The sequence below is a fragment of the Pseudonaja textilis genome, chromosome 1 (genome assembly GCF_049901715.1).
Source record: "Pseudonaja textilis isolate UNSWEBS1 chromosome 1, rPseTex1.2, whole genome shotgun sequence".
Classification (NCBI taxonomy): Eukaryota; Metazoa; Chordata; class Lepidosauria; order Squamata; family Elapidae; genus Pseudonaja; species Pseudonaja textilis.
In genome coordinates, this window is record NC_141990.1 from 35,095,089 (window position 1) to 35,112,004 (window position 16,916).

Genomic DNA, 16,916 nt, shown 5'->3' on the forward strand with positions numbered 1-16,916 from the left:
CAAATTTTATATTTAAATAGGTTTTCCAAGCCAGTTCAAAGTGGAAAAGATCAAAATCCTCTTGTCCAGGAGTAAATGATCTTTTCTGATTATTGTTGTTTGTTTTTCATAGTCAAATTAGCTAATCATAGATCTCCTGGATAAGTCAGTGGTTTGAGGAGCAGTGAAAGCAGGAACTCAAAAAAGTAGGATACGGGTGGTGGGAAGCAAGAATAGCCATAGTACATAAGCTTTTATTGTTGGAAGATCAGTAATACAACCCACTGGAAACTGCCCAATGGACTGAGAGAGGAAGGAAGGAGAAGACCAAAATTGCCTGTTTAGTTATGACAACCTTAGGGTGGCAATAGACATGATAGGATGAAAGCCTTTGATTTCTATTCCTACTTTCAATTACCACAAGTCTCTGAGCACAAGATCCAATCTTTTGAACCCTCTCCAGTGTCCAACAATTTTATTATCATGGCAAAGTTATGACACCTCTTCCCTTAAAGGAACAAGAACACATAAGAAACAAGTATATATTTTTTCCATCTTAGAGGCAGAATAAGTCTGTGGGGTTCCCTGAGAATCAGCCATTGAAGCCGTTGCATATATTTGCAAATAAATCCAATTGAACATATCTGTACTGCCTGACTCCTACTTCTAGTTTCTTTTATTTTTTATTGTTGGGGTAAAAGAGAGAAAAGGAGTATTAAAATTGGTTTTTTCAAGAATGTGTTCTATTCAAAGGACACATTCTTCAAAGGAATATCATATTCAAAGTTCATCTGCAATCTTGTGCTAGCAACATAAATGAGATTAAAAAATTAGAACAATTATTTCCATTTTATCTAATATAGAGTGAGGAATCAGTGTCTCCAAAGGCTTGTGATCTACGAATACTTATATGGAGTGGGTTGCTCTGTCAAAAAAAAAAAAATGTCTCTATTGTTGGCTTGGTGGGCATGGCAGGGGAAGGTTACCATAAAATCTCCATCAGAGGTGGTATTTGCCGGTTCTCTGAACTACTCAAAATTTCCACTACCGGTTCTCCAGAATTGCTAAATTTGCAGAGGATACAACCAGTAGTGGAACTTATCTCCGGGAGGGATGAGTCTGTCTACCGGGATGTGGTGGACCGGTTGCTTTCGTGGTGTGGAGACAATAACTTGGTCCTCAATGCCAATAAGACCAAGGAGCTTATAGTGGATTATAGAAGGAACAGATCAGACATCCAGCCCTTGCTTATCAGTGGAGACCAAGTGGAGCAAGTGGCCAGTTTTAAGTTTCTGGGTGTTACCCTAAAAGAGGATCTGACCTGGAGTGCCCACATTGCAGCACTGGTCAAAAGGGCCCAGCGGAGCTTATACTACCTGAGACTTCTCAGAAAACAACAACTGAATGGAAAACTGCTGGCGACCTTCTACCGCTGCACCATAGAGAGCATTTTAACATATTGCACCTCTGTATGATTTGCCAATTGCACAGTGGCAGATAGGACAGCACTCCAGAGGGTTAATGTCATTGCCCAGAATATCATTGGTTGCCCTCTCCCTTCTTTGGGAGAGCTTTATAGCTCCTGCTGCTTAAGAAAGTTCAAAGTATTCTCAAAGATCCATCTCATCCTGGGAACCCCTTTTTTGAACTATTACCACCTGAAAGACAGTACAGAATAATAAAAACAAGGACAAATAGGCTGAAAAACCGCTTCTATTCCAGAGCAGTAGCTCTTTTGAATTCTGCTGTATAGTGCAGTGTTAGTGTGGTGTTGGGGGTTTCCGGTTCAATGTGTGAAGGGTGAAGGATGTGTGTTTGTGTTTATTTTCATGGTCATGGTTATGATGTGCACTGAAGATGGTGTTTGATTTTGTTGTATGAGGTGCAATGACAATAAAGCAAAGCAAAGCAAAGCAAAGCAAAGCAAAGCAAAGCAAAGCAAAGCAAAGCAAAGCAAAAAGAAGTGAAATATCTTCAAAGAAAAACAAGACAGTCCACTTGCCTTTTGAAAAAAGCACCTTTGGGACAACCATGATCTGGATGACTGAGAATCTTGTTAGACATTTTCCTTGGGACACTGCTGTAGGGCAATGAATGCCAAAGCAATTAGACCCAGGATCAGTTTTTTCCTTCAGGTCATCATTCTGCTGAACACCTAATCCTTACCATATAGTATTATGTCTAAATATATTTACGCATGTTGTATGGATGTAGTATTATTATCTTTCTCATCTTTTCTACTATCCCTTTTATTTGTATCATTATTACAATTATTATTATTCTGTTGCTTTGTATGTATACTGAGAGCTTCTTCACCGGAAACAATTCTAATCACTCTTGGCCAAATAAATATTCTAATTCTAAATTGTAAGTTCATTTGCAAATTTGAATTATTGCAAGTTTATGAACTGTGTTGTGCTTCATAAATCAATGCTTATGATTTTATATGTGAATGAAGCCACCTTCTAGTCATGTTACTCAATAATTCCAATTCAGCCATAATATCTGAACAGAACTGGAAGGGCAAGTTAGACCAGTGGTCACCAACCAGTGGGCCGCAGCCCACTGGTGGTCCGCAAGAAAATTTTGGTGGTCTGCAGAGAAATGTTACCCCCAGAGCACCCTCCAAAGCAATTAATCCAGGCTGCACAGGAACACAAGGCTGCGCAACCCACATGGCCTGTGGGAACCCTCCCCACCCACTCACTCCTTACCTGGCAAACTTGCCTGCTAAATTTCTATTTTTCCTTTCCCACCCCCCACCCCGACCATCAGCTGTTCTGCTATGCCAGCAGATTTAGATTAGCTAAAAAGCAGGAAATCGTTGGATTTCTTGCTTTCTAGCTAATCTTTAGACCTTCAGCTCTGCCTCCCTTAGGACTGAAGGTTCTATTATTCAGTTGCAGTCTCAGATAGCTGATGGTAGAAACACAGATCTCTAAGTGATTCTGTGAGCAACTCCATCTGTCTGCCTGCTTTGCCTGATTTTGGGTAAAAGTTGCTCTTTTTTAATAAAAAATTCAATATTTACAATACATGGTGTGTTGTGAGTTAATTTTGTGAGTTTACTTGCTAGCAAATTTTATGAGTTTGCTTGCAAGCAAATTTTATGTGACAGACTCAGGTAGCCAATGGCAGGAAGATAGATCTCTGAATCTGTGATTCTGTGAGAAACTCAATCTGCCTACCTGTTTTGCCTGAATTTGGGTAAAAGTTGCTCTTTTTTTAATAAAATATTCAATATTTACATAAATATTTATAATATTTACATACAAGCCTTGCCCAGCAGTCACATGGCCACCAAGCCACACCCACAAATTAGACCACAACCAAGTTGTTAAGAAATTTGAATCCCACCCCTGCCTGTTTGTTTGTGTGTGTGTATGTGTATGGGGGGGGGGGGGAAAGAGAGAGGTTAGATCAGATCTCTCTCTCCCACCAATGTCAGCAAGTCACCATCAGTCAAAATTCATATTAGTGGTCCCCAGGATTTAAAATTATGAATTTGGTGGTCCCTGAGGTCCAAAAGGTTGGTGACCCCTGATTTAGGCCACCAAAATCATCTCCTACTCAGTGTAAAACACCAGATTAAACCATTCCCAACTGATGGTTGTTAAACTTCTATTGGAATGCATCCAGTGATGTGAAGGCCAGTGATTGATGCCATTCTCAAAGCACTCATTGTGATGAACTAGCTAGGAAGAACTACTGATACATAATCATAGTTGTTTTGAGGAATAAAATACAATAAGGGGAACTTTCAAATAGTTTTTTAGTGTTTGTATTTACAAATTTTCAAATAGAGCTTGATAAAAAAATAGAGGTTAATTGATAATTTGAATGGGTTAATACTTTGGAATATTAAACTCAAGGAAAATGTTGAGAATGAATAAAACTTATCTACCTTTGAAACTGGTAATGGATTGCATAAATTTGCTTTGTATTTCATCTCCAAAAAGAATCCACTTCAGACAGAATATTTTTCTTTTGAAGTCTGGGGTTAACATTTCAAAGCAACACAGACTTTTAGTTATTTATTTGTATATTCCTTGTTCCTTCCTTATGGGTGCATGTTTTGTTCAACATTCCTTATATTTTGTTTTATCATGCTTTTTTTAAAGATTCTTCCACTTGTCTCACTGATTTAATCAAAAGTATATTAAACAAAGTGCCATAGTTTAAAGTTTCATATGTGTACCAATGTGTAGTGTAGAGTGTGTAATGCATAGGCTAGGGAACCACAGTATTGCTGAGAGAGAAGGCAACAAGAGCCTGAGGCCAGGCCACATCCCAAGAAAGGGTCAACAGGGTAGCAGGCTTTGGCACTCCCCAGAGGATCAGGGATGGCTGCGGGCATCCTCAGCCTTTGAGGCATTTCACAAGTGGGTTGAAGGGCAGTTCAGCCATTTCTTTGACAGAACTGGAAGGTCCTCAGGGCTCCTGTAGCTGAATGCCTGTGTCAACTCATAAAAGTTTTCTATACACGTTTTATAGTTGCTAACAGAAAGAAGAGGGGAGTTTCAAAGAGCAGGCAGCAGTGTGGAATTGAAAGTACATTCCATTCATATTTTCTTCAGAGACTGATTAGATGACTGAAGCTTCTGCCTGCAAAAATCTAATTGGAGAGCATGATTGATGACTCTGGGCTATGGACGTGTTTCGTTGGATGATACACCCAGAGGGGTTGGGGGGAAAGTAGGATCAATGGTGACAGTTGATCTCAGATCTCAGGCCTGTTAAGTGATCTTGGACAAATCATTGTCACATTAAGGCATGATATGTTTAACTCTATGGTTTCAAATAAATCATAGCAGGATGAGTATTTATGCAAGAATGACCCATAAAACATAATTCAAAACCTACAAGATCTATAATGCTGTAACCTATCAAAACAAATACAATAACTGCATTGTGGCCCAGATGAATTCATTTTCAATCTACTTTGTCTGTCAAGGGGTTAAAACTTAAAGGGCAATGTAATTCAGCAATTTGTAGAAATAATGGGTTTCAAAATAAACACTTTAAAAATAATAGCAGGGACTAATATATAGTATAAATCATTTCTGGATTATCTTATAATGCCACCCCTACTTTTTCCTTAAAAGAAGAAGACAGGATTTACATAGACTCAGGAGCTATGTAGGAGTTAAGATGAGGAAAGAAGGGGAATGATTATGATTAAAATCAACATATCAATCTTAACAGCTTTATTTGCTACCATTGTGTTTCATTGGGTTTAGTTAATCACCTTTGGTGGCTGAACAAGAAAGGGGAGTGTTTCTTATTGATGATAGGCTTTTGTTTTTAATGTCTAAATTTTGCTTCAATAGGCTGTCCTCTGGCAATTTGCTTTCTCTTGGTCAACATGGACAGTTTAGTTACTGCATCTTATAGAAGCATTTGGTCTGATCTGGTGAATGATGTGGAACCAAACCAGCCTAATTCTGACAATAGGTAGCTTGAGGGAGTCTCAAATGCTGGGAAGGAGTTCTTTGCATCCAGTCTGCTTGAGCCCTGTGAAAGTTGATCAGCAGGAATGTTCGTGGCGGAAACTAGCATAATCAAACATGAGCCAAACTGAAAAAGTCCTAGTTTTACAGGTTTATGTACTAGGAATCCAAACTAGGTGGTTTTATCCAAATGTTGGAGAGAAAATGGTCTTAATGGACTGCAGTGACTAGGTATCCATGCATTGTTCGATATGGCAGTTGCGGACTGAATTAATAAAAAAATAAATATATCAAGAATATTTGATTTATTTAGGATTGCAGAACTTCTCCTGAGTATCATTTTTTCTAAGTCTCAAGAATTTTAGTTATTGACCATTAGCCACATTGGTCCAGGATAATGGGGTCCATACCAAACTGGACAGATGTTAAATGTTAACATAATTTTTAAAGTTTTCCCTAATGAAGCCGCTACCTGGTAATACTTCAGGAATTCTCTATTGAGTTTCTGTCCTATGCTCAAGTTACTTGTGTAACTATATATTTATCTCTACTCTGTGACTATAGCTCAAAGATAAAGAAAGATTAGGTAGCAAAATTCACACACTGTATAATACATGCTAAAGCTACTCTTAAACATCAGTTAGTAAAAAAATCCATTTTAGTTAGAGTTATACACATCAGAGCTATATCCAACATCAGATGATAATATTGTGGTATGATAAAACATAGAAATTCAATCTTTCTCATAGGACTTGGTTTAAAGAATTTATTGGGGGGTGCAGGGTCTGAGAAACTGGATGAGAACCAAGTACCCATCCTTTTATTACAGGATAAATAAGCTGCAAGCCTTATTCGAGGAGATATGCCCAAATTCATTAACCACTTGGTAACATCTGATTTCTAATCACCTTCAACTAGTCAACTAATTAATGGAAGTGACTGAATTAATGAACATACAGTATTGGTCTGATCTACCTGATAAGGCTAAAAGATTCTCATCTGCCACTGAAAAACATATAATTCCAAGCTGACTTCAGGTGTCAGAAGACTTTGATAAAGTGCCTTTTTGGAGGTCACTTCATATTGCAAAGGAGACAGAACTTTGTCCATTGTAAAATATTAACATGGAATTATGTGTGTCTGCAGTGATAACAGGGGACAAATGACAAGTTGGTGATGATGTCATCATGCAAATGCCTTGATTTCAATACTTGTATGAGAAGTCATTATGCAAGCACATAGTCATGTTATTTCTATGATGTCAGCATGTACATATATTCATTTTGGTATTAGTAAATTTTGTTACAGATATTAGGGCAGGAAGGGACTCCAGGACCAGGCTATGTTTCACAAAGTCCATATAAGTTTCTTGCAATTCCCTAATTAACTAGGAGGCCAAAGGCAACTCGGGTGAATATTTTCCATAGTAGATCTAGAGAAAGCAATGGAAAATAAACTAATGAATGAGCAATGATTCTGATCTACAGTACATTAACACATCTGGAATAAGAAATGAATCTATATAATGTATTTTGAGCCACCGTATTTTCCTAGCAACCAGCCCTATTTATTGAATTGTCTCCTCAGTCAAGGAGGGAAATGTGATAATATTTTGTATATCTGTGAGAGAGTTGGGCTTCCCTTACTCTTTGGAGCGTTGTACTAAGACACTCTACAGCTGTGTCATCTCCTCAAAAAGGAGGAACACAATAAGAAAATTCCCCCCTATGGTTTTGTTGTGATTTGAGAATGTATAACACTTAAATTTTTGTTTTATCTTTTTATTTTTTTGAAAGAGAAAGGATTATGCTTTTTATTTTCTTTCACTCCTGTTTTTCCTGCGTTCTCATTTTTAACTGGCTGCTTAAAAAGAAAATCCATTTATTTAGATCATCTGGAGAACATAAACAGGCAGGCCTTTAATGATACTTGAACAGATGTATGAATTCTATCACAGTTTGTTATATGCTGACAGAGAAATAAAATCAGCGCTATAGGAAAAAATAATTATTTAAAACCAATGAGTTTGTTATAATTTTATTCAAACTTACATTGAAACAAATAAAAAACCAATGAATTTAAAGGTACAATAAAGTAATTGCTTATTTCTCAGAAAATTTTCCATTTCATTGATAAGACTGAACCAACAGAATCTCTCTATGAAAGCTAACTAATCTTATCCTGGTTACATTAACTTGGTTGTTTGCCTTGTTCAAAGTTTGACAGAATAGTAGAAGCTCCCAAGTTTAGATCACCAGGTTATGTTGATAATGATATTTCAGAATAAGAATAACAGAATTGGAAGGGACTTTGGAAGTCTTCTAGTCCAACCCCCCTGCTCAAGCAGGAAACCCTATACCAGGGGTGTCAAACTCGCATCATCATGGCGGCATCATGTGACATATCAGGACTTTTCTCACTTCGCCAAAACAGGCAGGGACGGGGACAGCACCAGAGGTGGTATTCAGAAGCTTCTGACCAGTTCTGGAGAACCAGTAGTGGAAATTTCGAGTAGTTTGGAGAACCGACAAATACCACCTCTGACTAGAGATTTTACAGTATCTTTCCCTGCCACACCCACCAAGCCATGCCCACAGAACCAGTAATAAAAATTTTTGAATCCCACTGCTGGCCAGCACATGACACATCTGGCCCATGGGCCATGAGTTTGACATCCCTGCCCTATACCATTTCAGACAAATGGTTGTCCAATCTCTTTTCAGAAATTTCTAGCGTAGGAACAACCACAACTTCTGGAAGCAAGCTGTTCCACTGGTTAATTGTTCTAAGGAGAAAATTTCTGCTTAGTTCTAAATTGGTTCTCTCCTTGATTAGTTTCCATCCATTGCCTCTTGTCCTGCCTTCAGATGCTTTGGAGAATAGGTTGACCCCACTCTTCTTTGTGGCAGCCCTTAAAATATTGGAACATTGCTATCATGTCACCTCTAGTCCTTCTTTTCATTAAACTAGACATACCAAATTCCTGCAACCATTCTTTTTATGTTTTAGTCTCCAGTCTCCTAATCATCTTTGTTGCTCTTTTCTGTAGTCTTTCTAGAGTCTCAACATCTTTTTTATATCATGGTGATGTAATATTCCAAGTGTGATCTTATCAAGGCATTATGAAATGGAACTAACACTTCATGATTTTGATTCTATACCACTTTTAATGCAGCACAGGGCTGTCTGGCTTTTTGGCAGCTGCAACATATTGCTGGCTCATATTTAAATGATTGTCCATTAGGATTCCAAGATTCCTCTCACAGTTACTAGTATTGAGTCAGGTCCCACCTATATTATATCTATACATTTAGATTTTTCTTGCCTAAATGTAGAACCTTAGTTTTCTCATCATTTCTTTGTGCATTTCTGCAACTTTTTAAAATCACAAAAGCAAAACAACTCCAACTCCTTTATATAAAAAGGACATCCATATGAATGTTTAAAATTTCTTTAGATGAGATTTGGTGACAGTACAAAGACATGAATAATTATCTTTATTTATGAAATATGCTCCCCATCTAACTATGAAAAGTGATTCTGAGCTTTTCATTATGTTGAAAAGGTTGATTTTATTTCTTGCAAGAAATTTAATTAACACTGATTAAAATATGTTCTCTTGGTTTGTTTAGGAAATTAAAGTAGGTCTGAGAAAAGAAATCATGGATCAGACTGTAAAGATGTTTTCAACAGTGGAAAGGTCATTGAACATTTTGGTGGCACAAGTAAATAATTTTACACCTTGGTGCCAGTGGTGTACTTTGCATTCTCATACTAACAATATGAGAATAATAACTATTTTAATGTAGAAAATAATTAAGTATTTTTTTAAAGAAAAATAAGTGTCTGAAGATCCAACAACATCAGACCATAGGACCTGGCACAGTTCAGTTTTTAATTGATTTTGATTCCATTAAATTATTGATTGTTTGATTGATTATAGTTCATATGTCACATACCGATAGAGGGGAATATCTGTAGGTCACAGATGAAATGAAGGGTCCTTGGTGCTCTTAGAGTTTGGTTGTTTTCTTGCAGATGTTTCATTATCCAAACTAGATAACATCATCAATGCTGGTAGGGAGTGGGATTTGCTCTCATTTTCTATTGTAGGGGCTTGCCCTGTAAGTGGTGGTGATGGTGGGTCATGGTGGGTCTTTGATTGCCCTTCTTATTGTCATTTAAACTAACAAGATTCAGAGCAGCTTACAATAGACAGCAACAATAACAATATAATACCATTATAAATAAAATTAAGCCAATCCTTCCTGACTTGTTATTCTGTGTCCTGCATTCTTGTACTATATACTGCAGTCATTACCCTCCCAAAAATATTTTCCAAAATTGGTTGGTGGGAAGCTGTCAAGGGACTGCTGCAGATGCACAAACTCATTACCACAGTTTTGTAACTAAAGTCAGGGAAAGCTTTCTTCCAGGCAACAAAAAGCAATAAAGTCTAGTTCATTGAAAGGAAAATATATGATTCAAGCTGCTTTATGACTGAAATAGAAATACCAAATATAATATCATTTGCCAGCTGTCTCACAATTGCTCATTTAACAACTGTCTAAACTCATGATGTGACTTGAAATGGCTATATTAAATACAGTGCTGGGAGATTACTAGAGTATCTGTTATTTCCTTTTAGTTCTATAGAACTTGGTCCCATGGGGATGCCAATATGTTTACAGATTTCTACCTTGATATCGAAAAGGCTTGCTTGCTGGCTTGCTTTATTCAGTGTGTATGGCTGCCCATTTCAACAGGTGACACTGCCCCATTTAATCTTTTCATATGAAACACACACACAGAGAGAGAGAGAGACAGACAGACAGACAGACAGACAGAGAGAGACAGAGACAAACACACAGAGTGAGAGACACTTTCACAAAGAAGGAGCATATTGTGAAACAAAATATCAACCTCGTCATCTTTATTTTCAGGAATGATTCTGAGTCTGAAAAATCTCCATATTGAGCTTTTTTATAGAATGAAAACAAGGAACAGCAGCAACCTGCTTGCTTAGAAAAAAAGGACCAGTGATCATCCCTTCCTGTAGAAGAGATATTAATGTTACAGTACATTTCATTAGTGTTAGTAGCATTTTATGAAACTTAGTCAGTACACTATATATAACATGCTTTAAAAATTCCAGTTATACCATCAGCCCCAAAAGGAGACCACTGCAATAGTTTGGATGTTTCTCCTAGTATTCTTTGATATCTAACAAATATCTCTATAGTGGTCATTATAAAAGAGAGAGTGTAATGAATGGTCACTGTACCATATATTTTTTATTATTATTATTTCATCTCACAAGAGTTATGCTTCTTGTTTACTAGGCTTGCCATAAATAAAACTAGTTGGCCTGTTTGATTCATAGAATGGCACCTATTGCCACTGCTACTGTATTTCTCAATACAGCTTCGTTCACCTTGAGACAGACAGTAGATATTTTATAACTAAATTCAGTGATAAGATAGATAGATCAACCACTGGCCAAGCTCTGACTGGCCAAGGCATGTATTTCTGCATGCAAAAAATGTGCAAAAATGCATCATGGACATGCTTTCTTCATGTACAGAAAACATTGATTAAGAATCATAAAAGTTAGTCACTCCTTAGAAAGATAATAGATTAAGTGAAAGGAAGAATGATTTTGTTGTATTCCATGAGCTGACTATTAACGAACAACACGGTAGGGTCTTTTTAATAATACACTGTGGCATTGCAACACATAAAACCTTATTTTAATATCTTAAGGGAATGGAAATCTACTACTAAAGGCATATTCTATTAGTGCATAATTCACTGACATACTGATTCAGAAGAAGCAACATAAATCTAAGTCATAAGAATTCAGAATAACAGAGTTGAAGCAGACCTTATAGGTGTTTCAGTCCACCCCCTGCTCATACAGGAGACCCTATACCAATCTTTTCTTAAAAACCTTCATTGATGGAGCACCCATAGTTTCTGGAGGGAAATCAATCAATTGTTGTATCTGTCAGGAATTTTTTCCTTATTTCTAAGTTGGATCTCTCCTTGATTAGTTTCCATCCATTGTTCCTTCTCTTGCTGTCTGGTGCTTTGAAGAATAGGTTGATCCCCTCTTCTTTGTGGTAGCCCAGAGGTGCTATTCAGCTGGTTTGCACCAGTTTGGGTGACCTGGTAGCAAGAATTTGGTGTGGGTTGCCAAACCGGGAGTGACTTCTGGCTGGCCATGCCCACAAACCGGTCCGGTCGTTTGACGGTCGCTGCCCGCTTGCTTGCCCCACTCAACATTCCTCCATTTTCTGTGATTTTTTTAATAAAACAAACTCCCAATATAGGAAGTCTGCTTTTAATCACTAGATATCATCATTTCTGCAATCTTCTATTAATTTTTAAGATGGATTTCAGGAGCTTGTGGCAGAAGCCAGCTGCATTACCTAATAACGTGATATGGAACAGCAAAACAAATCCTTTATTATATTAGGGAGAGTTTTGTGCTAAACTTAAAATGAACCACTCCTGAAAATGTTGGAAATCCATTATAAGTCAACTTAATATTGGAAAATAAAGAAAGGAAAATTCTATATTGCTAAATGAGATGGTGTAATATCATACAAATAATACTTTATTTATAACTAGCATGACCATAGAATAAAATTTAATATGTGTTTATTGCCAGTGAAGAAAAAAATTCAGTCCAACCCATACAGTATCAAAATGACCAAGTATGTTCGATATGTCTACATAAACTGTAAAATGTCTTCTCAAAGACATTATTGTTCCAAATTAAAATTATGACATTAATCAGAAAACTGTTCAAAATGTTTGAAATTCTATCTGTTCAGCCTTACATTTTTCCCACATTGAGCTGTCAGATATCTATGGAAAATGCACAAGCATGGTATGAGTATATTATTATCTATTGCTCATATTCTCTAATTTTTAGAGTCATAGTTATTTTTAAAGTATATAACTATCAGAATTGATCATGATTAACAGCCTCAACCCTCATCGATTTATCTCATAACTTGTCAAAGTAGTCATATTAGCCCTCATTTTGCCTGATGATTTGCTAGCATTGTTTCTAAAGGTAAACCCTACAAATCCTTTCTATTGTTGTTGTTGTTGTTGTTGTTGTTGTTGTTGTTGTTGTTGCTGGATTTTATATATGTGTGAAGATTATAGGGGTTCTTTGGCAGAATTTTTGTCTACTTCAGTTCATCTCATTTTATCTTTTTTTACTGAATAATGAAAAAAAATCTCAAGATTTGGCTTCAATAATTTGGAGACTTGGAATTAGTGCAGTCATAACTGTTGCTTTTTTCTTGCAATAATTTTAGTAGAAAGAGATATACATAAGGAAAATTAATGCGAAAAGAAATAGATATAGTCAAATTTCAGAATTGATAATACTTTCATGGATGATGAATAGTAGAACAATCTTTTAGAAATGGGAGCTATTTTGTAATTTCTATCCTACAATGAACATATCTTTATTTTTATTTTTATTTATTTATTTTTATTTGTCAATTGCTTACAAGATAATGGGTATAAGTAAAAACATAGTTATGAATACATGGATACATATAAGAAAAATAAAAATATATATATAAAAGAAATAATAGGACAGGGACGGTAGGCATGTTGGTGTGCTTATGCATGCCCCCTGAAGACCTCTTAGGAAAGGGGTGAGGTCAATAGTAGACAGTCTAAGGTTAAAGTTTTTGGGGTTTGGGGAAGAAACCACAGAGTCAGGTAGAGTATTCCAGACATTGATCACTCTGTTGCTGAAGTCGTATTTCCTGCAATCAAGTTTGGTGTGATTAACCTTGAGCTTGTATCTATTGTTTGCTTTAGTGTTATTATGGTTGAAGCTGACGTATTCATTGACAGGTAGGACATTGCAATGTATGATTTTATATACTATACTTAGATCGGACCGAAGGCAGCGTAGTTCTAGGTTTTGTAGGTCTAGAATTTCGAGTCTGGTGGCATAAGGTATTCTGCAAAGAGTAGAGGAGTGGAAAACTCTTCTTGTGAAATATTTCTGGACTTTCTCAACTGTGTTAATATCAGATACGTAATGCGGGTTCCAGACTGATGAGCTGTATTCGAGTATTGGTCTAGCAAATGTTTCGTATGCTCTAGTTATTAGTGTAATATTACCAGAGAAAAAGCTACGTAAGATTAGGTTAACAACTCTTAACAACACCTTTTTGGCTATGTAGTTACAGTGGGCTCTAGCACTTAGATCATTTGAGATGAGTACTCCAAGGTCCTTGACAGAGTTTGGATCATCAACAAGGTCTTGACTATTCAGCCTGTATTTTATTTTCTGATTTTTTTTGCCAATATGTAGGGCAGAGCATTTATTTGTTGAGATTTGAAGTTGCCATTTGTTTGAGCATTCTGATACATAATCAAGGTCTTTTTGAAGGGTGGCAATATTGTCTGTGGTGTTGAATAGCTTTCCATCATCAGCGAAGAGAATGCAGTTGCTCTTGATATGATCACAGAGGTCATTTATGTAGAATATGAAAAGAGTTGGTCCTAGAACACTGCCCTGGGGGACACCACTGTTGACAGGTACAGAATTTGATAGAACGCTCCCAATTTTGTCCATTTGTTGTCTGTTTGACAGGAATGCTTCTATCCAGTAATGCAGGTGTCCAGAGATACCGTAAGATTTTAGTTTTAGGAGTAGTTTGTCGTTTACCACTGAATCAAAGGCTTTACAGAAGTCTATGTAGATTGCGTCTATTGTTTTGTCCTGATTGAGTTGTGCAGTCCATATGTTTTTGCAGTGTAAGAGTTGCAGATTAAATGATAGTTTTCAACTTTCCTGTACAAAAACATAAACTCCTTGCATATGAGAGAGAGAGAGAGAGAGAGAGAGAGAGAGAGAGAGAGAGAGAGAGATATCTTGGTGGCTCTCCCAAGAGAGTCAAGTGGTAGATATTTTGGCACTAGTTCAAGTGAACAGCTTATTAGATATTCCTGTCTCATCCACTGTTGACCATCTGCTAGGGCTTGCTCCAAAATACAGATGACTCCATAATGATTATTATGTGTTGGAGAAGAGATTGTTTGAGCTAGGATGAGAAGTCATGTGGGGAATTAGTCTGGAATCTAAACATAGGTTCAAAAGGTAACGTCCCCCCCCCACTTTGAATCCTGTTGAACCTAATCTAGTCTGGCCCAGGTACAAACCACCAGTCTGAGAAGATTCCTGTGTTATAGGCATAAGCAATAAAATAACTAATTGAAGTCATATGCGGATCTGGTTGTTATAATGCTGCTAGATGGCACTATACCATCAGCTCTGACAAGCTGCTATTTATATCTGTGGAATCTAAGGTCTCATAAATCTGATGATCTATTTCAGAAGTCTCCAAACTTGGCAACTTTATGATTTGTGGACTTCAATTCCTAGAATTCTCCAGCCACCTATGCTTAAAGTTGCCAAGTTTGGGGACCCCTGATCTATTTGATCATTTCATACATAGAGAGCCATGAGGATTTCCCCAGCTTCTCTTTAGCTCCATATATATAAAGGACAGAGAACTCTTATCTAGAGATATAATTTTATTTTCAGATGGTTTTTCAGATAAGTGATGTGCCAAGCCATGCATGGATGCTCTGTATGTTGTGCCATACATTCTTTGTTATCCTTTCTTCCACCCATTAATACTTGTTTTTAATAGCCATTTGAGATCTCACTTCACCCAAGTCTCTATGTGTATAATTTGTACTTGAATTATTTATCGCTTAATTTGAAGACATTGTGAGTGCTTCAAAATGTCTTTACAACATATAAATATGTATAGCAATAATGACAACATATAGTAATGATAGTAACTTTGCAATTTCGCCAAATGTGAAGTAAGTTGGTCTGCAGGCTTTGCTGAAGAATCCATACTTTAGTTTAAAGCTTATACACAAGATTTTTTTAACCAAGGGTCCTCAACAAAACATAATTTGGTAATTATTAATTTTTATTTCAATAAGGAATAACCTTACTGAATACAAGAATCCTTATGATACTTGCATTAGGGGAAAAAAAGTTTAATTATTGTATTTTTCATTTTTGTACGTGCAAGAATCAATTAACTACAAAGATTTTCTCTTTTTCTTGTTTACTTAGGAAAAGAAGAATATATTGCAACATTCAAAGGATCAGAGTATTTCTGCTATGACCTTTCCCAGAATCCTATCCAAAGCAGCAGCGACGAAATAACTCTGTCCTTTAAAACTCTACAGAGGAATGGACTAATGCTTCACACCGGGAAATCAGCTGATTATGTCAACCTTGCCCTGAAAAATGGAGCTGTCTCCTTAGTTATTAATTTGGGCTCAGGGGCCTTTGAAGCACTGGTGGAACCTGTGAATGGGAAATTTAATGACAATGCCTGGCATGATGTGAAAGTAACCAGGAATCTGCGTCAGGTAACAGTACAATGGTTACAGCAATAACTTTGCTTCTGCTACAGCTAAGTGTTTGGTGATCTTGCAGTTAGAATAACATGCAGCTGAGTGTTTAACAGACCTCTGAACCCTAAGGTTCACCATGTTATGTAGAGATGTATAATTCTTTTTATACATGAGCACAGGCACACCTAGAAAGTAATTTTTAACCAGGATTGGTCTGAATAATTATGCAAACACAGCCAGATGCTTAAAGTTGCTTATGTGTGAGAGGCAGGTAGACTGGGAAGAGTAGATCATTTTTATCAAGAAGACTAGACACTTGAATAATCCATTCCTTCCCAGGCTACTATTTCATACTTGTAATTTTCCAGAAGCTCCTACTTTCTATTGCTGAAAAAAGCTGAATATTTCTTTGTTTATCTTTTTATCTACTGGGTCCCTCAACTATATTTTAAGAAATCAAAAACTGATTATAAAGATGGAATAAATACCTAAAAATACATTTATAACAGAGAATTTCCTCAAAGAAACATGTCCTGCCAATGAACTTATGCATAGCGTTTATATCCTTAGGTTGCACTTCTGTATATAAGTTACTGCAAGAATTCCAATGAAATTGATGAGAGTTATCCATGCAAAAATGGTGGTAGGATCATATCCTAAATAGTTCTATTCTATTTCATTCAAATAGTTGTGAACAATTTTGCTTTGATTGTCAAGTTTAAAAAGATTGTGATATTTTAGTGGTTATAATTGCTTTCAGAAGAAACCTTTGCTTTGCTATAAAACCAAATTTAGTGAGAGGAAACTATATTAATAGTGAGACGCTAATATCTGGTGAATCTATGGCTGAAATGGGATACAGGCAGTAAAGCCTAAATGTAAACCTTTTAATTCTCCATTCTGGTGACAATATATCACAGTTAACTCTGTGTGGGATTTGACTCTGAAAGACCAGTTACTACCACTTACCAGGAAGCTTCTGCTGGCTCTGGACAATTTGCTGATTTTTAACCCAATGTAGACATCTCTTTTATGTACAGGTCTACCTGTGAGGTTGTAGCC

General features: G+C 36.6%; 1 protein-coding gene across 26 annotated transcripts in view; it reads left to right on the forward strand.

Annotated features, from left to right (window-relative positions):
* The window catches only part of NRXN1 (neurexin 1), a 915,732-nt gene that overhangs the window by 283,101 nt on the left and 615,715 nt on the right, over positions 1-16,916 (forward strand). For all 26 annotated transcript variants that reach the window (XM_087930798.1, XM_087930804.1, XM_087930891.1 and 23 more), the window contains one exon: positions 15,568-15,869. In XM_087930798.1, coding sequence (XP_087786924.1) covers positions 15,568-15,869 — 302 coding nt within the window. The remainder of the gene's footprint in view (positions 1-15,567; positions 15,870-16,916) is intronic.